General features: G+C 39.2%; 1 protein-coding gene across 6 annotated transcripts in view; it reads right to left on the bottom strand.

The window, feature by feature from the left end:
• LOC126183613 (coiled-coil domain-containing protein 28B) overlaps nucleotides 1–21,400 on the bottom strand; it is a 53,852-nt gene that overhangs the window by 9,646 nt on the left and 22,806 nt on the right. For 4 of the 6 annotated variants that reach the window (XM_049925727.1, XM_049925724.1, XM_049925725.1 and 1 more), the window contains exon 5: nucleotides 13,088–13,213. In XM_049925727.1, the coding sequence (XP_049781684.1) occupies nucleotides 13,088–13,213 (126 nt within the window). Of the gene's footprint in view, nucleotides 1–9,821; nucleotides 9,913–13,087; nucleotides 13,214–21,400 lie in introns of all 6 variants that reach the window. The other 2 variants (XM_049925729.1, XM_049925728.1) reach the window with 2 other exon arrangements.

Raw genomic sequence — 21,400 nt, 5'->3', positions numbered from 1 at the left:
AGGCAGCCCTGAAGGCATCTTTTTCCCCTCTGGTCAATGCCGCAGTGCCTATGGGAGCATCTACATTTTGAATTTGCTGAGCCCTTTCTGTATCAGTATCGGCTCATTGTAGTGGATGCCTATTCCAAGTTTCCCTATGTGGCACACTGTCAGTCCATGTCTACGGCGATCACTATTTCAGTCTTATCAAAGATTTTTTCAAATTTTGTTTTTCTGTCTGTCAGACATTTTGTATCACTGGGCAAGTGATCAAAAATTTTTCTTGCAGCACTGTGCAAAACTTTTTGTGCTAAAGACAACCTTAATGTGGAGCAATGAATGTCATTTTTCCTTCTCGTATTGTAATTATGTACATCATTGTTCCTTTTGGACAGTAGCATATTATTCACAATAAACTTCAAGGAATAAATATACTGTGAAGCAATAGTCAGAATGCTCGACTCAAACAGATGTTTATAAGATGATCGCGGGTAAACACCACATATTCTTACAACACATTTTTCCACAATGAAGATTTCCTTTCTTGAAGATGAGGTGCCCCAGAACAATATTCCATGTGACATTATTGAATGAAAAGATGCAAAATATGTTAACTTACAGATTTGTCTCTCACCAAGGTTTTTAATGATCCTAAGTGCAAATGTGGCTGATCTAAGTTGTTTTAGAAGTGCCAAAACTTGCTTTGTCTAATTTAAATTTTCACCAATACTGACACCTAAGAATTTTGAAGTTTCCACCTTATTTATTACTTCCTTATCATTGGTGTAGTAACCCTAGATATGCAGAACTGAATATGTTGTATCTTTTTTAAAATTGAGGGTGAAACCAATAGCAGAAAACCAGTCAATGATACTTTTAACCCTTGAGCAGGCACACCTTTGTATAAAATGCACCAGCCACAAGTAACTTGTCTTATACTGTCCCATTGTTGCTTTAACTCTGCAAACCCATACCTGTTCCTTCATTATTGCTTCTGCTAATCCATTGCTAAGTTGTGCTGTCATACGTCCAAGTGAGCAGCAGTAATATAAAATAAACTGCATGCTAGGTGAGGAAAAATGTAGGATTTATGCAAGAAAATGACCCAGATTCTGAGTTAGTGGCACAATCCGACAATGAGGCTGTTGTATATGAGATAATTAGCAATCTAATAAGGAGCTGCATGTGACCTGATGCAACTGTGCTGTTTAATGCTTCAAGTGTGCCATTACCGTGGGGTAAGACTTTTACAAGGCATCAGAGTGACATAATGAAAGCTTATGTTGTTATTTTTGAATTAAACAGTGGTTTAGCTCATATAATGTAAGTTTATTTTACCACTGATTAGTTACACTATGATTAAACTGCAATTTTGCTCATTCATGTTTATCTCAATAACATGGAGACAGCTATTCTTTAAAAGCATACGAAGTGTGTCGCACACCCGCTCATGTTACAAAAAGCGGCACCAGGTTAAGAACATTGTTTATCATTTCTTTTGTTTCTGTATGTAAGTTTAGATTAATTGCAATAATAGTGTCATCTGCAAAAGGAACCAATTCTACTTCATGATTTCTCCCCAGTCATAATTACGTCCCCAAACTATATTGATTTAACTACTAAGTACAATTTTCTGCATTTTTCTGGTTAGATATGATTGTCCACTGATTGGACATACCATCAATCCCAAAAAAACTTCAATTTGTCTACGAGAATGCTGTGATTCACACTGTCAAATGTCTTAGATAGGTCGCAGAAAATGCCAAACAGCACTGTTTTCTTATTTAATGCTTGTAAAATTTGGTGAGTGAACAGGTAAATGACATTCTCAGTAGAGCAGCTCTTCTTAAATGCACACTGTGATTTGCTGAGAATATTACTATACTATCTGCAACACACAACCTCCTCAAAGGTTGTGGAAAATGATGTCAACAGTGAAGCAGGTCAGCAGTTTTGACATCTTTGCTATGGAAAACTGTCTCTAGTTTGTGATGCATCACATATTTCAGCTAAACCTGGCTTATTATTTGGGAACAAATCTCTATTACTCTACTGGAAACACACCCAAACCAGATGAGCTTTCATTTTTGAACAATGTAAAAGTTTCTTAATTTCAGAAAGAGAAGTTGGTGATACATTCATACGACTGAATTTTATGAGCGTTACTTTTTCCACACACTGCTGTGATTTCTCTCTTGAGCTGTTTGTCCCTATGCTTTGTACTATATTTAATAAATAACTACTAAATATATTTGCTACCTGCAACTCATTATTTGTAGCCCTTCCATTCCATTCTGTAGTGATGTTAGCTTGTTCTGTGGCTGGTTGTCCTGTCTCTCATTTCACTACATTCCATATAGCCTTAAAACTGTTGTTGGGATTACTGGTTTATGACATAATGTGCATGTTCCTCGATTTTTAGTACCTTTTCTTAGTAATTTTTGTAGTGAGAAACTCCTGCAGGATCTTTTCTTGTTCTTGCCAGCAGATGCATTTTCCTTTTACTTTCACTAGATACTTTAATCCCTCTAGTGCTTCATAGTTTTTTTACATGGTTGTTTAATATCTTTTCTGATTAGCTTATGCGAAAAGCTATTTTCAAATAATGACATGAATTTATCATGGAATAGATTAAATTTTATGTTAGCATTTGGTTCTTCATAAATTTTATTCCAACCATCACCTGTAAACTATTCTTAAAAACATTTGTCCTGGAGTCATAAATTATTCTAGCTGATTTCCAATGAGAATTATCAATCCTGTAAGACACTGTCTTATTTATCCCAATTGTGCACCATGATCAGAGACAGCATTTGTTACTGGGTAAACAGTTATTTTTCTGCTTTGAGCTCCACTCAAGAAAACATCATACAGTAGGATCCTACTGTCTACGTTGGAAAGTTAATTACTGAGATTAAATTGCAGGATCCAAATAATGTTTCCTGAGCATTTTTCCTATCAGAATCATTTAGAAAATCTAAAACAGAGTTACTAAAGACTAGTAACTGCTTGCTGCTGTCCAACAGATGGCACAGTAAGGAATCTATAATCCTCATAAATGTGACGGACATTCAACAAGTAATGCAAGACTTTTTCTTCTGAAAGCAGGTTGGCTCTGAGCACTATGGGACTTAACTTCTGTGGTCATCAGTCTCCTAGAACTTAGAACTACTTAAACCTAACTAACCTAAAGACATCACACACATCCATGCCCGAGGCAGGATTCGAACCTGCGACCGTAGCAGTCCCGCGGTTCCGGACTGTGCGCCTAGAACCACTAGACCACCGCGGCCGGCTGAAAGCAGGTTGGTTATATTCAGGATTCCAATACATCATATGATTCCCTACTCTTTTGAATACAAAATCCTGTTTTTCAATACAATCTCTGTTCAATGTGACAAACCTATGCAACCTAACTGGGAGGGCATGTATACCCGTGCGATACCATTCTACTGGTCGACATCACAGCCAATGTCTTGCCACAGCAATAACCACCACCATCACCACCACCACCATAATACTGATTTGTAATGCCTTGTAATGTGCAGACAATTCTGCACTGATTGTCCTTCGCTGATCTTTATGAACTTCTGTTAGCTGGAGAGGACTCCCGTGGGCACACAACTTTTGAGTACAACTGGTGGACGAGTGTGTCAGCACTACCAAAAGAGATGTCCGGCTGAGCAGTGAGGTGTTTATTTGTGATCTGTTGGTCACTTGGAATGACAGTATATGCACATTCCAGCATTGCAGGAGTCACAGGTGTGGTTACGTGGTGCTTAGACAGACACCCTGTGCTCATCTCTAAACTTTCTGAACAGCAAGAAGCTCTTCAATCCTCTAACATTTTCATGTGATACTTACTTTTTTGCGCACACTTAAGTATTTTGTAAGGCTCATCTGTTATTTTTAGTTCTATCAAAATAGAGATCTTTCACATCTAGGGGTACTTCACCAACAATTAAGTAAAACACATGGTGAGGAAATAATAAATAGTCTGGAAACTTCAAATTCTTACGTTCCCATATTGAGAATTTAAACTGGAAAAAGCACGTTCTGGAACTTATAAAACAACTGAATTCAGCCACATTTGCTCTTACAGGGTGACAATTACTGAGTTATATGGAGGAAAAAAAGACCATAACAGCTTAAAAACTATGGCAAGCATGCACTTTATTCAACATTTAAACGTCACTACAGATACTCAGATTTAGATTATGACATGTTCAATATGCCTACCATCACTGGCAATGGTGTAGCATAGACGAATAGAAAATTCTGTAAGACCTGCTGAAGTGTTGGGACATCAATGCAATTGATGACCTCCTGAAAGGCTGTTTTCAGCTCAGCAATGGTTTTGGGGTTATTGCTGTACACCTTGTCTTTAATATAGCCCCACAAAAAAGGAGTCACATGTGTTCAGATCTGGAGAATATGGCGGCCAATCGAGGCCCATGCCATGTGGTCCCAAAGTGCTTTTCCAGGACATCAAACACTCTCCTGCTCCAATGCGGTAGAGCTCCGTCTTCCATGAACCACATCCTGTCGAAATCAGAGTCACTTTGTGTAATGGGGATGAAATCATCTTCCAAAACCTTCACGTACCATTCAGTAGTCACCGTACCATCAAGGAATATCGCACCAATTATTCCTTGATTGGACATTGCACACCACAGAGTCACCCGTTGAGGGTGAAGAAACTTCTCAATTGTGAAATGAGGATTCTCAGTCCTCCAAATGCGTCAATTTTGCTTATTGATAATCCCATCCAAATAAATGTGGGCTTCGTCACTAAACCGAACGACACATGCACATACTAATTCCCATCATGCCGTGTGAGCAATCGTGCAGTTTGAACATCCTAAAGCAAACCATTCACAAGTCCTGACGATTTTATTTTATATGGTTCAATAACTGTCACCCTGTACAATCATTGCAAATCGTGGGGAGAGACAAATCAATAAGTTGACATATTTTGTATACTTTCATTCAATAATGTGATATGGAATAGTGTTCTGATGTAACTCATCTTTAAGAAAGAAAGTCTTCATTGCACAAAAGCGTGCTATAAGAATAATGTGTGGTGTTCACCCACAATCACCTTGTAGACATCTGTTTAAGAAGTTGGGGACTCTGACTACTGCTTCACAGTATACTTATTGCCCCACAAAGTTTGTTGTAAATAATATACTGCGCTTCAAAAGGAACAATGATCTATATAATTACAATACCAGAAGGAAAACTGACATTCATTGCTCCATGTTAAGGGTATCTTGAACACAAAAGGTGTGCACAATGTTCCGGTGTAAAGTTAAGCGCCGGCATGCCAGTTGGGAATGTTATACCAGAGAGGACTGAGAGACGACATCAGCCAATTGCACACTGACTAACCCCTCTCCAGGACAACAACGCAATGGCAGCACCATCTACACAAAGAGGACATACGCACTGCACTGCCTGGCCACAGCCCCAGTTCTGCGAGTTCTAGATCAGCGTCAAGACATGTAACTCCAATAGAAGCATTCACTGTATTACTTCTCTTGTATTACAAATTGTATATACTGAAGAGATTTCTTGTTTGTCTGTCACTCTTTGTTCATGACACATCTGTATTTCTCAAAGTTACATTGCCATTTATTTTCTGTAAATAAAATTAATACAATTTGCCTGAATTGTTGTCTTGCGATCCAAGAAAGCAGATTTCCTAGGCACCCCACATTTGACGAGTAGGCAGGATACAGCACACAATGATGCAACAAATTTTTTTTCTCTCTTACCCAATGATATAAAATGTCTGACAGACAGCAAAATAAAATTTGGAAACTAACTGAAAAAGTTTCTCCTTGACAACACCTCCCATTCCATAAAAGAATTTCTATTACTGCAACATTAAAAGATGGGGTTGGAATTACTAATTCATATCTGTATTTTTTTTAAATTAAAGAACTTATAAATGTTCAGCATGTAGCCATACATACAATTTTTTTGTGATGTGAGTGTAAAATGACTGGTCCCACATCTCTACGATTTATCATGGAACATGAAGCTAACTAACCAATCAACCAAAATCTTCCTACAAAATCCTTATGTCTTCTGTCAGTTGGCTAAGGATGGCACTTGGCTTCACAACACTTGTGACCTTGTACCCTGTTCCTAATTAGTCCTGTACCATGTGGCCTACACCCCTTCTATGGCTACTACCTGGCAGTACCTTTTCTTCCTACTCTCCTTTGAAACTGACCTTTACTTAGTTTCTTTGCTAGAGGTCTGCTGCACCATCCATTACTTGTTATCTTTACCCAGTTTCTCTGATCTCTTACTCCCCCCTCAACCCATATAATTCAAATTTCACATACTCTAATTCAGCCTGAACGCCACAAAGCTTTGTCTCTCATTCAGTGGTTCTCTTGTCTTTCTTGTAGAGTCTACTGGAATTATAGTATCAGATTTACAGACCTGGAATAATTCACATCGTAAAACCAATTCTGCATTTTACATTGTTCTGCTTGTACATGTACTATTTACCCATGTATAAGATGGCCCTAAAGATAAGACACCCCCCCCCCCCCCCCTATTTTTAAGAGGCTCCTAGGGAAAATTTCATTTTTTAACAAGTTCTAACTAATCAAAATCACAAACTTTTATTGATGCAAAGTATCTGCCTAATCAGTTAATATTAGCATATTCTAAATTTATGGCATTTGTTGATTGTCTAAATTTTGATAATACAAGTAGATACCAAATAAACTAAACGAAATTGTTTGCATTAATTTTTATCTTCACAGCCTTTTTTGTTTTCTTAAACTGTTGGCTGTGGTATCACTCCTTTTGATCATCATCCGAACAGTACAGCTGTGAAAGTTGTATCTTCATTGTCATAGATATTTGGCTGTTTCTTCTAAATATGTTTCAATTTCTCAGGCTGTGGTTATGGAGGGACCCAAGAACACAACTTTTTTTCTGAACTCATACCCTATTTCCCTTCTATAATGACCTGAGAATTTTACAATGTCTCTTGCTTCCAAACATGTTGTCTGCCTGCTGCACTGACATTGGCTGCTTAGAAACGAGCAGCTGACACACCCCCTTTCACTCCCATCATACCTCATGGTGAGAATCAACAATGTTGCTGCATGAAACACTTAAGTACATCATTGGGTCATCAAGATTTTTAGCATCTCCAGCAGAAATGTATGCCATTGCCATTGTTGAGTGTTTGTCCAATTTTAAAGTCAATTCAATTCCAATTGCAATGTAGTAGATGTTCATAAAAAGCTGAAGTATGCAATGTACACTCCCATAGCTGGTAACACAGCATAGTTTCTGGCCACTTTCTACTCCCCTCCCTGCTTTCATCCTAGCTCACAGCCAAGCTGGTGTCAACTGTGCCCACTCCAACGTTCCATAGTGCTTGGGTTGAGCAACAGTGAAACATGGTTGGCAATATCTTCTGGGGAGCAGGTCATACGTAACAACAGCAATTAATACATAAATAAAATATCCCAATCATGATTCACTCCAATTCTCGAACTTTTGCTCATCCCGCAATATAGTGACATCTGTTGGTACTACTGCAAAATGGATCTTTCCACTGTAATTTATTATTGCGATAATATTGCAATAAGTTCAGTGTAATTTAATTTGTTTTTAGTCACTTAACTCTGTTTTTTTTTTTTTTTAAAGTGAGGCAAAATTTTTCCCACGTTACTCTAATGTGTGAACACCAAGTGAATTTCTCATTTGCAACACTGGTAAATCATTACAACTTCTCATAATAAAATAAAATACTGACTTGGGTTCAAAATCAAGTACTGGTTTTTGAAGGACAAGATGTTTGCCTTTGAATGTTACTTTCAGTTAAACAGCAGTATTAATGTATGTATGCAATATCCATACACATATGAGAACTTTTATCGCAAACCTGTGTAAATACAACAGAAGTTTGTAAGTTGATAGAATTTTATTTTATTTCCTCTGGTGTTTTACAAAATTGTCAATTTTAAAGCAGAGCTTTAGATTGTTGTAGTCATTAGTGCAATTAAATATGAGAAATTATGAACTAACACCCTGAGTCAAATGTCACAATTGTTCAATCAAGGTCAATACTGTATCGAGCGTTTTGGTATATTGGGAAGTCTCGAGCCTATTCCAATGCAAACATTGTTTGCTAAGCCCCACCCTTCACAATTGTTCAAAATAAATTCGTACGAAATCTCAACAGGCAAAGCACCTGTAAATGTAAGATGACATCTATACTCATCTATTAAACAATGTAAAATCATTGACTTCAGCAGGAATAGTTTAATCTGCGAATATAAGACAACACTGAATTTTTCCAAGAACGACTTTGAGGAAAAAAATCTCATCTTGCAATCGTGTAAATAAGGCAAACATTCTGAAAACCTGTCAAAGTTACATAAATAAAAAAATGTCTATGGCTAGCTACACAAAGATACTACACCACTGAATACTTTACTACAGTTAGGAAGATAGTTCCTGCTGACTTCAAAGGTAGCTTGTGGACATTATACGGTCTTTTAAGAACAAAACTTTAATAATTTTCCATCATTTGTGCCACCCCTCCCACCACTTACAAAAGATATCTAAATCCAGGTGACCATCTGCCAGCTGCCCCCCCCCCCCCCCCCACCACCACCACCACCTTCTCCCCCCTGCTCACACTTTTCAATATTCCTCCCTGAAGAATGAAACTATAGTTCCAGTACCTAGGGTTGGTTGGTTACATCCATCCATCCATCCATCCATCCATCCATCCATCCTGGAATCATCTCACAATGATGTAGGAATTTTCATTATAATACAATGAAATGATAGTGCAAATTATACATATCTATATCTATCTACATACTCCGCAATCCACCATACGGTGCGTGGCAGAGGGTACCCTGTACCACAACTAGCATATTTTCTCCCTGTTCCACTCCCAAATAGAACGAGGGAAAAATGACTGCCTATACGCCTCTCTACGAGCCCTAATCTCTCTTACACACAGAATATATGGTTTTACAAGGTTAGGACAGGTGGTCAGCCATGGTCTTGCCAAAAGAACCATCACAGCATTTGCCTAAACTGGTTTAGCAAAACTAATGGAAACCTAAGTCAGCATGGCCAGACAGAGCAAACTCCATCCTCCTGAATATGAGGACAGTGTATTAACTACACTATCTCATTCAGTTGATCCCTACTGCACAATGTTCTTTTGAAAATATCAGTTTGTACCGGAAACTCACAACATAAACCATAATTCATCACTGCACACAAACTGGTGATTTTCCACTTAAAGAGTTTTTCCCTTAGCAGTACAGCAAAGTCTTCAAGAATTAAAGGCCAATACATCATCAAAATTACATTTTCCTGACAATTAACAAAATTATTTGGATAGAATCCAGAAAAACTGTTCCACGATGTAATTTGTCATTTCTTGTATTTCAGTAACAACACAAATATACTGTCATTTCCACACCATCTGACTTTCAAACTATCTCTCTCTTAAGTCTTACAACTGCAGTGGAGATCTATTTGTTGTAAGAAGAAATTTCATTTCTGCAGATATGCTGTTTTCAGCTATTACAGTGCAACTTCATTCAGCCAAAAGTAGTTATAATTAATATCATACAGGGTGTCTCTCTTAAGAGTCATCAGGTGCATGTCCTCTGGTGTTTCAGCAGTTATCTGCAATTTCGTGTTTGCAATGTGTAACTGGAGTCAGCCCTAATGAACACCACTTATCACATTTTCATGTGATGCCCAGCATCGAAGGAAAGCATCAGTTTGTTTCATGTTAAAAAACAAAACGATTTTTAAATCAGAATTATACATACCCATTTGACAGAGCCCCATGTTAGTCTAGTGCAGCAGTCGGCAACTGGTGGGCCACGTCGAGGCCTGGACCACAGAAGGTCAAAAACTGGCCTGCCAGAAATATTTTGAAAATATAAATTATATACTCAAAATTATTTAAAAAGTATTTTTCTGTAGATAACTATTCGTTTGATCATCATCCTTATAATTGTTTCTGGTAGTGTAAATTAACTGCTGAATAATTAGAACTCTTAATGATTGGTTATAGGCAGATTAAATACATAGCTGCTATGCCGTGCAGCTCATTAGTGTGTGCTGAAGAGCGGAGGTGAAAAGGAGCTAGCTGGCCGACTGGCGCAGCATGTTATGACGATCCACATAAAAGCTCTGTACACACAAATGCAACACAAGAATTTTATTTAATGAACGAGGAAATATTATAAATCATTTCAGACTCTAGTAACCTCCGAAACCTGTTAAATCAGAGATGACATATTCATTTAAACATCTTTTTTTGTGCTTGTAACTCAAACGATAGCTTAAAGTTACTTTATGGAGCTTCGGGTGAGTTCAGTTGTTGGCCGCGATCTTTGACAACAAGGTGCCTCCTTTGCGGTGTGTTGACATGGCTGTGTTGGGCACCAGTATTTTTACAAAGAACAAATCTAAATAAAGTACATAACTTTTGTCACCACTTCGTCAGTAGTTGCGATCTTGTACGGAGCATTTTGTTATTAATGAGGCTTATAACGTGTCTTTTACATGGATATGTATCCTAAAAAGCACGAAGTTGATAGTGAAAATAGGAAGTTTTTGACTGAGTGGACTGAACAACATTGTTTTAAGCTGCCTGATGGGCCTGGGACTATTCCAGTTTGCTCTTGTTAAAGGTGCTAATTTAAAGTGAAAGTACAAAACAACTCAACAGCAGTTCCATAAAAGGTTTCCTCTGGATAGTGAAGCTCATCAAGAAAACCTCCCGGCATATCTAGCTTCTGCCGAAAAGCATAACCTGCCTAGTTCACTCTATGAGTGAGCAAGAAAAATCTGCATAAGCAGCAATGCATGTGTATTGTGTGCGTAACAAAAACCAGAAGCAATTTTCAGACTCTGAGAAGAGAGAAAGGATGTTGTTGCTGCAATTCAAGGACCAAAATTTTGGTAGCTGACAATATAAGTAGTTTGCTTGAATTTCTGCAGAAGGCGCTTTGCTATGCCATAGCACTAGATGAATCATGCAAGGTTATTGATGAAGTACAAACGTCATTTTTGTTCGATCTTCGGATATTCAAAGTAAAGAATTTAGGGAAGAATAACTAACAATATTGTCATTGAGAGGCAAGACTCGTGGAGAAGATTTATTCAAGACTTTTGATGACTTCATGATAAAATCTAACATTAATTATGACAGAATGGTGTTTCAACTGATGGGGCCCCAGCAATGATTGGCAAAGAAAGAGGACTAGTAAAAAGAGTCAAAGATAAGAATGCTGGGCAACTATCTTATAAGGGGCATAATTCACCAGGCAGTCCTTTGTGGAAAACTTAGTGCGACTCTGAAAGAAGTAATGGAGAGGTTGATCAAATAAATTAATTTTATGAGGACTCATTCTGCACTTCAGCACAGACAGTTCAAAGAGCTTGTTATTGAGTGTGATTCAGTGCATTCTGACTTACTGAAATATGACAATGTTTGTTGGCCAAGTAAAGGTCAAGTGATTGAATGTTTTTGGGAAATAAAAAGTAACATCCTTCTTAGAATACTTGGATTCACAAGAAGCAAAAAACCATTTGGAGTTCCTAGCAAACAAAAGCAGTATGCTAGCTGTGGCTTTCTTGAAACACATTGCAAAACATTTAAATGTGCCGAATACTGAGCAACATGGAAATGAGAAACTAATATGTGAGCTAATACAAAGTGTGTCTTCTTTTCACAATAAGCTGGATAATTGAAACACACATTTAAAGTCAAGAATTTTTTCATTTTCCAACAATTTCTGAATAAAAATAAATCTCAAATAGACATTTGAGTATTTTCAAATTTTATGTCTGATCTTAATAAGGAATTTACAGCAAGATTCCAAGACTTTTCAGAGACAGAGAAGCTGTCTCGATTCTTAAAATCGCCTTTTGTAGTTTCTCCAGTGGCAGAATGCGCGGATGTGGCTGTGAAGTTGTTCTGCCTTTCAAAGCCTTTACTCCAAAAGAAGATAACAGACTTGCAGGAACACACTTCCTTGCAAATGTATAAAACTACATCTTCTGAAGAATTTTGGAGTAAACATGTCCCAGAAAAATGGAAAATTGCAAAAAATTAGCCATATACCTGGCAACTATGTTTGGCTCTACATACATTTGTGAAATTTCATATTCAGAAATGAATTTTCTGAAGAACAAGTATCGCTCACGATTAACGGCTGGCCACCTTCAAGACATTATTCACATAAGCTCCTCCCCATGTGAACATAACTTCAAGAAACTGGCTGAAGACCACAAATGTAATTTCTCCCATTGGGTTTTTTAATACAAATATGCCTACATATTTTACTTCATATTTTGTGTGTGAAAATTAAAATTAAAAATAGCACTGAATGTTTTTTCTGAATTTTCAATACAAGTATGCCTATCTATTGTATTTCATATTTTTTGTGAGTGAAAATAAAAATCTCGATAAAAATTTTCAAAAGTATCCGGACCCAATCTATAATCTCCTGGCCTGTGGCATATTCATTTCATCGATATATATTAACACGGACAGTAAAACATGAAGAATAAGCAGTACTCCAACAGTCACTGAGCGGTGGAACTTCATGCCAGTAGCACAATGGTGTTGTCGCTGCTGGAGTACCAGTTATTCTTCATGTTTTACTGTCCCTGTTAATAAATACTGACAAAATTAATATCACACTGAACTAATTTGGGACCTCTCTATTGAATGGGCAAGTAAAATTCTGCTTTAAAAATAATTTTGTTTGCAATGAGAAACAAACTGACACTTTATGCCGACATTGGGCATCATAGGAAAGACATGACGAGCAACATTTTTTTTGGGCTGACTCTGGCGAAACAGTGCAAAGTCAAAATTGCAGATATCTTCTGAAACACCAGCGAAAAGAGAAAAAGTGCCCGATGACTCTTAGGAGAGACACCCAGCTCATGTACAAACTAACACAAAAAGGGTAAGAATGATGCAACATTCCTCATCACTGTGCCAAGTCATTTTAAAAGACAAGAGATCTCTAGCAAACTCTTCTACAATACTCTCAAAACTATTCACATAACTTACCAAATGCTCGAAGCTTCCCTGAGTGGAAATCTTCAAGGAGGTGAAGCAGAGCAGTTTCCATACACCTCACATCTGTGACATCTGAGAGAAAAGAGTGGTGTTGACACGAGCGACGCAAATTCACCACTTAAGCCCGTGCAGAATGAAGAAACAAAAAACAAAAGAAAAAGCTACTAATAAAAAAAGAAAAAGTGCTACATGCATTTAAGTAACAAACAAATGAAAAATAAAAATGAAACTATGAACATAATGCAGTAACTATTACACCATGACAACTACTGTTACTACTGCTAATACTACAAATATTATCATAATAATGTAGGGTCAACTCAAGAAATTTTAAGTTTTATGGTGTATTATGTCATCAACCAAACTAGTTACAATTTTAAAGGCACTATCAGAGGGATTACAATATCATATAGTTGCAGTAACCTTAAATTTGCTAATGTCATTCCTTTGAATTAGTCAAAAGCAATACTTAAGACTTAACTTATAAAAATTTGAAATTATTTAGGTCTTTTACCAAATACACCAGAAACACCTTGGCATAGAAGACACTAGAGTTTACACATCAAAAAAGTACCCCACTGGCCCAAAAAGGTTCAAGATAGGATTAATAAGAAAAAAAGACAACATTTACAATGGTGTTTTTAATGCTTCAGGTGTTCTACAGACACCACAGAAAGGGCTCATATTTGAGTAAGATATTGCAATGTACAGTGTTCCTTCAGACTTTCTACTAAGGGAGTTCTTTCCCTGGTGCACATTAACGACTTCAGTCGTAGCAGGTAATGCTAATGCTTTTGTGTGTGTGTGTGTGTGTGTGTGTGTGTGTGTGTGTGTGTGTGTGTGTATGTGTGTGTGTAAGAGAGACGGAGGGAGGGAAGGAGGGAGGGAGGGAGGGATTACAAAGCCATAAGATCATGTTTCAATCCATTAAGATTCTGTCACTTACTACTTATTTTGCCTATGGCAGTTATTTCTCAGTTTGAAAAATGATCAACTGCACAGTGGTTTGGGTTCCATTTATGTTCCGGCATAATGATAAGCGCCGGCATGAGGATCAAGAACAATACAGCTGAGAGGGCTGCGAGACGATGGCAGCCAATAGCACACTGACTAGGACGTCACCATGACAGGAGCGGCCTCTACATGAATAGAATAATAGTAACACACTGCCTAGCCTCAGCCGCACTAGAAGAGTGACTTGTGATCCATACCAATTACTTGCATGGAAATTCTATATTTCAAAAGACACTGATTATTAGCATGTCTCCAATTGCTTGCGACACCAACCACCTCGTACATTTGCAAGTTAACTATTGTTATTTCAATTACTGCAATAAACTCCATTAACATGAATTGCTTGAATGCTGTCTAGCTATCCAAGAAAGCAGCTTCCTAGGCACCCTAGAACAGAGGGCGGGCAGGGTCCCACATTGATGAAGATGATTCACAAAACGACCCCGCACCTCGCAGCCATGGAATTTTATTTTGTTTTGCTGGCACCTTAACTCTCTCTTGTCTTTTATTTGCAGGGGATTTTACATGCTTTAAGAGTCTCTTGTTAATCAGTGTTTTCAGGTGGGCATTGCAGAAATTTTCTTTGCTTTTGTACTTATTTTTCTTGTTTGCCTTGTCGGTTTCTTGTATTTCTCTCTTCCAAAATGCCCACCCCACCTATCCCACCCCCTGCTCAGGCGCCATAGCTGCAAGCGTTAGACGCAACACAGATAATGCAAATGTTTGAGTTCCAGACACAGCAAATCTCTTTCCTTCTCGACACGATGCAGCAGCTACTGATGCCTGATGGAACGAGCAACACCTACGGCAATACCACCTTTTTGCCAGTTTTGTGAAGAAGAAGAGGAAGGGCTCGAGTGGTTGCAACATTTCGAAGCCCACATACTCATCCACAATGTACCAGGTATTGTGAAACTCCCCTATTTCTTACCCATGGTAGGAAGTGCAGTGTTCCGTCTAACTCAGAAACTTTTTTCTAATGCCATTCCAAGTGAACCTTCGGATGAATAGGTTGTGGATTGGCTAACTATTATGACCAACAAGTGAATGTGGTAGCAGCTAGGTATGAATTCTGTAATTGCAAAAAACGGTCAGAACAAACATATCGTGAGTGAGTAACAGATTTGTAGGGTATAACGAGGAAATGCAAATTCAAATGTGCTTGTGATGCTTTATATTCAGATATCATGTTGAGTAATTCAACCGTGTACAATGTTCTCAATGTCAAACTCAGAGAACAGATTATGAAACACTCGGATCCATCATTTCAGCAGGTAGTGCAAATACTAGATCAGTACGATTCAGGTGCCCTGTCGGCTGATAAATTTGAGCAGCCAGCTATTTGTCGGGTTGAGTTCCTTGTTTCCAATTGGCCCACTCAGTGGCAGCTTGTGCTCACCACACCGAGTAAACAACACTTACAGCCGCATAAGTAGTTCGCTAAACAGGCGGCGACACAGGCGAACAGAATTAAATCTTGCCCTAGGTGTAATTCACAGCACAAACGCCATGACTGCCCCTCCCGACAGGCTCAGTGTTACACTTGTGGCAGGAAAGGACATGTACAATCTGTATGTCTGCAACGGAACAGATACAAGAATTCGGCCCACTCACAAAAATCTAGTCACAAGCCCCATGTCATTAATGCAGTATATTCAAAGTCTGCAAAAGGCATTCACAAAACTAGCAAGGGTGCAGTTTCTTCAACAATACACTAGTCCAAAAAACTTTTTGTTCATTTACTTCTATGTGGCAAATGTGTGAAATTTCAGTTGGACATGGGTGCCTCTGTCACATTGTTAAATCTTCACACACATGAAATGTTAGGCTCCCCACACGTGTCTAAAACTAGCACGCAACTGACAGCTTATAATGGACGAGACATTCCCGTTCTTGGAAAATGTACTTTGCCAGCCATGTATCACTCAAGTACATGAACAGTGACTTTTACGGTGCTAAAATCACGCAACTGTGAGAACATGTTTGGTCTTGATTCCTTTGATTTGTTTGATTTGTTTGGCTTTAACATTCAGGACAATGTGTTGCCAGTGTCTGCATTCTACGCAAAATACAGTGAACCTTCGTATGAACAGGTTGTGGATTCGCTAACTATTATGACCAATAAGTGAATGTGGTAGCAGCTAGGTATCAAGAATTCCCAGAACTCTTTCCTGAAAGTTTAGGCAAGGCTAACAATTTTGTTGCACATATTACTCTGAAAGACAATGCTCAGACGAAATTCTGCCAGACCAGAACTGTTCCCATTGCATTACCAGACAAACTGGCCGCTGAACTTAAATAATTTCAAGGTAATGGAGCTGTTGCACCCATAGAAGCTAATCAATGGGCAAGTCCACTGGTTTAGCTGCCCAAACCCTCAGGTCACACTTGTTTCTGTGATGACTTTACATCTACAGTCAAACCACTAACTGCAATTAATACTTATCCACTGCCACGCCCAGACAATCTCATGGACAGATTGGGCACTGGTCACTACTTTTCGAAAATTGATTTGCGCAACGCATATCTTCAAATACCGCTCGATGAAGAATCTCAAAAAGTGTGTGTAGTGAATACTCATTTGGGCTTGTTTAAATATTTGCATTTGCCTTTTGACAGCACTTCCACACCCACCATTTTCCAACAGCATTTGGAACAGCTGACTGCACAAGTGCCAAACTGTTCAAACTATTTGGACGATATTGTAGTAGCAGGTCATAAACCTGAAGAAAATACTGCAAATTTGCATGTTTTGTTCCGTGTGTTGTTTGATGCAGGACTAAAGTGTAGACTGGACAAGTGTGATTTTTTTAAACCTGAGTTGCCGTATCTTGGTCATGTCAACAACAGTCAAGGTGTATACATCCTCTTCAGTCACATTTGTTAGCCATACGAGACTTGCCAGTTCCTCACAATGTCACAGAACTGCAGCCTGTCTTAGGGAAAATGAACTATTATATTTGGTTCATACTGTATGCTGCACAAATCGCGGCTCCATCACATCGCATGCGCCGCAAGAATGTCCCCCTTGTTTTGACAGATGAGTGCCAAGTAGCTTTTCAAAAACTAAAAGATGCATTGCTCAGTGATCAATGCTTGAGATACAGAGGCAAGTGAGTGTGCCGGGACTTACCCCAGTTATCTGCTAGTAGCGCCACGTCACCTTAACGTGTCTGCACATAGCGCAGAAGTATTGCACCACAATTAAGTACGAAATTAAAAATCAAAATTTTAGTTTAAAAAATTGTTAAAATATAGTTTAGTGTTATAATGTTCCAAATACCAATTCTTTATGTTCTAGACTTAACAATTTACGTAAAAACGCCATTTTAAGAGAAAAATAAGTGCCGCTAAATGATGAAGCTAGAAAGCCAGAATTTGGGCAGGATCCCACATGTTAAACTGTGGTTTTCTTTGCAACATGCTTGGCGAGTCAGTTTAAAGGTTAGAGGAGACCATAAAACCTGCCACAGGATAATGCCTACTTAAGTACTGTAGTCTTCAAACAAACTTTGCTGTTGTAGACGGTGATAATTTTTTTCTACCAATACGTGCAGGTTGAGATGAGAAACTGAACAACATACCAAATAATTTCATTAAGATAAGTAACTCTTTGTTGATGATTAGCAGGCTGAACCTCAGCTACAAGGAACCACATCCTCGTGTGAAAGAACAGACAATGACGACAATCCACAGCTGTTCAAAACAATTCACAATTTGCTCACTGTGAATTCCTGGACATCAGCTGTAGTAAGTACAGATTTACTACTCAGTAGTGATATACAAAAATTTGTGCCAGACCGGAACTTGAACCCAGACATCACCTTGACCATTTCGGCTATCCGCACACGCTCCCAGGGCAAACATTCAGAATTACTAGTAATGCAAGTAAGAGGATCATTCATAAAACTTCCAGAAGTTTATGAACAGTAAGAAATTCAACATGCAGCTTATTTAAACAACAAAAACCATAGTAAAATGTGGTAAAAACAAGCACTGTTACAGGAATACACAAAATCTTCAGAAACCATTTCTTACAACACAACTTCGAACTGTCAAGACAACTGGCACTGTTCGGAGTATCCTACGACTCCCACATCACTGGCAACGCGTTATACACAATGCTGGTGACTACTTTGAAGGTCAGTAAAACTTTGAAACATGTGTCTATTTTGTACAAGCTGTAAATAAATAGTTGCCACTATTGAAGTTCCAACCCTCATATAACAGAAAAAGACATCTCATACGAGTGTAAGACATCTGTACCATCATGGCTACAAAAGTGGCTATGGAAGAGCAGTTGCATATTACACTGTGAATTATCTTTCCAAACAAGTAGTGGTTCTATTTGACAAAATGAAACCACAATTAGATGTGTCAAGACAGTTGACGCACAAAGTGACAAACTGCATTTAATTACACCACAAAATGAAAGCAAATACAGTACATACAAGAGGTACTCTTAAAGTTTTGGTGAGCACCTAACAAAAAAAAAAAAAAGGAGAAAGGAAGAAAAAAGAAAGTTATATAATCAATTGTTTTTGCTTGTTTCCAAGTACACTTGTGCAGTCCTGAAACATGTTGGAAGTCTGATGCCACAGCACTGTAAGACGCTGCAACAGGAGCCCAAACAAATGGCACAGCCAATTTATAAAGTGGAGTGCTGGAAAGTAATTCATTTACAGCAACAGCCGAAGTGTTGCACTGGTGCCAAGCTAATCCAGATGGCTAAAGAATATTACACTTCTCCTCTTGCAATGAATAAAATGTTTGTCAATAGAAATCTTGATATCTCGCGCATTTAGCAATAATGCTGTGCTGGCTGGTAATTTCCAAACCTTGCACCCTCATGTTAGTATGATGTTTGATATACTATGGGATACAACTGTTTGTTATTCACCAATAGCACAATCCAAAACTGAATTTAACACAATAGTTCACCAGTTATTGAATGACTGTTTTCCTACTTCACCCTTGGTCAGCATAACAGCCGTATCATATACTTCATTTTTAAATCTGTGCCCACTTAACCTACAGCTTACCTCAGTTTACTGTCAATGGTAACAAATGAGCTTTTCATAGTGAAACAACATGACATGTCATACTTCAAAAATGGACACATTCTCTCTCTCACTTTCTATTGCATTATGTAGCATCAGTTATTGGCATCTTTTTGGTGCCAAATACAGGGCAAGTCAAAAAGGACTTTGCATGATATAGAAATTTGTGGTGTCACCGCCAGACACCACACTTGCTAGGTGGTAGCCTTTAAATCGGCCGCAGTCCGCTAGTATACGAACGACCCGCGTGTCGCCACTATCAGTGATTGCAGACCGAGCGCCGCCACACGGCAGGTCTAGAGAGACGTCCTAGCACTCGCCCCAGTTGGACAGCTGACTTTGCTAGAGAGAGTTCACTGACAAATTACGCTCTCATTTGCCGAGACGATAGTTAGCATAGCCTTCAGCTACGTCATTTGCTACGACCTAGCAATGCGCCATTATCGATTGCTTTTTATCTTGTGATGCCTGTACCGTCAGACCGATGTTCACCAATTATGAATTAAAGTTAAGTATTCCAGAAGTTACGTACTTATATTTACTAGACTCAATTCCCTTAACTGTTCCAGACCTCACGCCAGCCTGCGTGAGCTTAATCGCGTGCCTTTCGGCTACCGGTCATAGTGGCTTGGCTGTCTTGCCAAGTCACAACAAATTGGCGCCGAGGATTGGCGACGAGCCAATTCGCGTTTGTACTAATAGTACTGCTCCTGCCCTGATTTACTTGTGTCATGGCTTCGCCACAATCTCCAGATGTACTGTCCGAATTTTATCGCTTGCAGAATCAGCTGACGCAGGCCTTATTGGATGCCCTTGGACAGCTCGTCCAGGGTCAACGTGCACTGCAAAACGATGCGGCAGCCGCCGCTTCACCGCTACCGCAGCCACAACACGCAGTTTCACCACCTTTTCGTCCTTTTGATGCGGCACTGGAAAGCTGGATGGAGTGGTCACGCCAATTTGGATTCCATCTCGCCGCCTACAAAATTCAACGTAATGAGCGGCAGCCTTTTCTCCTTTCCGCCGTAGGCGTCCAAACGTACCGTGTGATAGTGAAATTGTTTCCCCGACGCGACGTAGCAACTCTGTCCTACGACGAAATTTTGTCTGCATTAGATGCATATTTCAAAGAATCAGTCAATGTAGTGGCCAAACGATATACGTTCTTTCGTACAAAACGTACGGACGGTCAGACTAATCGGGAGTGGGTTGCAACCTTGCAAGGCCTTACTAGGGATTGTGCTTTTGAGTGTCAATGTGGACTCCCTTATTCAGATACTATGGTGCGTGATGCAATTGCACAGAACGTTTCTGATGTTCATATATGGGAACAGATTTTGAAACTAGTCAATCCCTCCCTTCAACAAGTGATGGACATACTGGATCGGCAGGACACACTTGACTTTGCTCAGGAATCATTTGAAACTTCGCCACCCGTGTGTCAGGTTAACCGGCCCGCCGAGCGAGCTGCACGGAACAGTAAACAGTCCTTGCGCCCGGCCGCGCCAATGCCGCATGGCTCTCACCCACATGTCCCGCGTCGGCAAACAACTGCAGTGAAATCATGCCCGCAGTGTGCTACTAGACATTTGCGTGAGAATTGCCCGTCACGCCAGGCTATTTGCTTTTTCTGTAATAAAAAAGGACATGTTCAAAGTGTTTGCCACAAAAAGCTCCGATCGGACACTCACAACCATTCCAGGACCTTTGCTTCGCGCCGGAATCGAACCAAGAATACTCGGGCTCGTGCACCTTCGCCCATGGAAATTCATGTAGTAAATTCCACTCCGCCCAGTGCCAATCTCTCTAACAGTGACTGTGTTCGTCCCACAAAAGGTGTGCGTCGACATCGACGGGAATCCCGTCAAGATTTTGTACCAGTGTCAGTTCACGTTGCACGAGACAGTCGCTCTTGTAGTCAGCAGGACAATAAACTTTTTGTTGACTTGGACATTCACGGCAAAGTGCTCCCGTTCCAGCTCGATACCAGAGCTGCGGTTTCCCTAATCAATCACGACACGTACAAGCAGCTGGGCAAACCTCCGTTGCGTGCTGCCAATGTTAAGCTAACTAGTTATTTAGGTCACGAGCTCCCTGTGTTAGGACAGTGCAGCCTTCTTGCAACATACAAGGGACAAACGAAACTTGTGTCATTTTACGTCCTTCATTCTTCTTCTGCAGTGAACTTGTTTGGTTTAGATTTGTTTCAGTTGTTTAACTTGTCTATAGT

The sequence above is a fragment of the Schistocerca cancellata genome, chromosome 4 (assembly GCF_023864275.1).
Source record: "Schistocerca cancellata isolate TAMUIC-IGC-003103 chromosome 4, iqSchCanc2.1, whole genome shotgun sequence".
In the NCBI taxonomy this organism is placed as follows: domain Eukaryota; kingdom Metazoa; phylum Arthropoda; class Insecta; order Orthoptera; family Acrididae; genus Schistocerca; species Schistocerca cancellata.
Note: the sequence above shows the minus strand (reverse complement) of the source record. Positions and strands in the feature narration are given on the sequence as shown.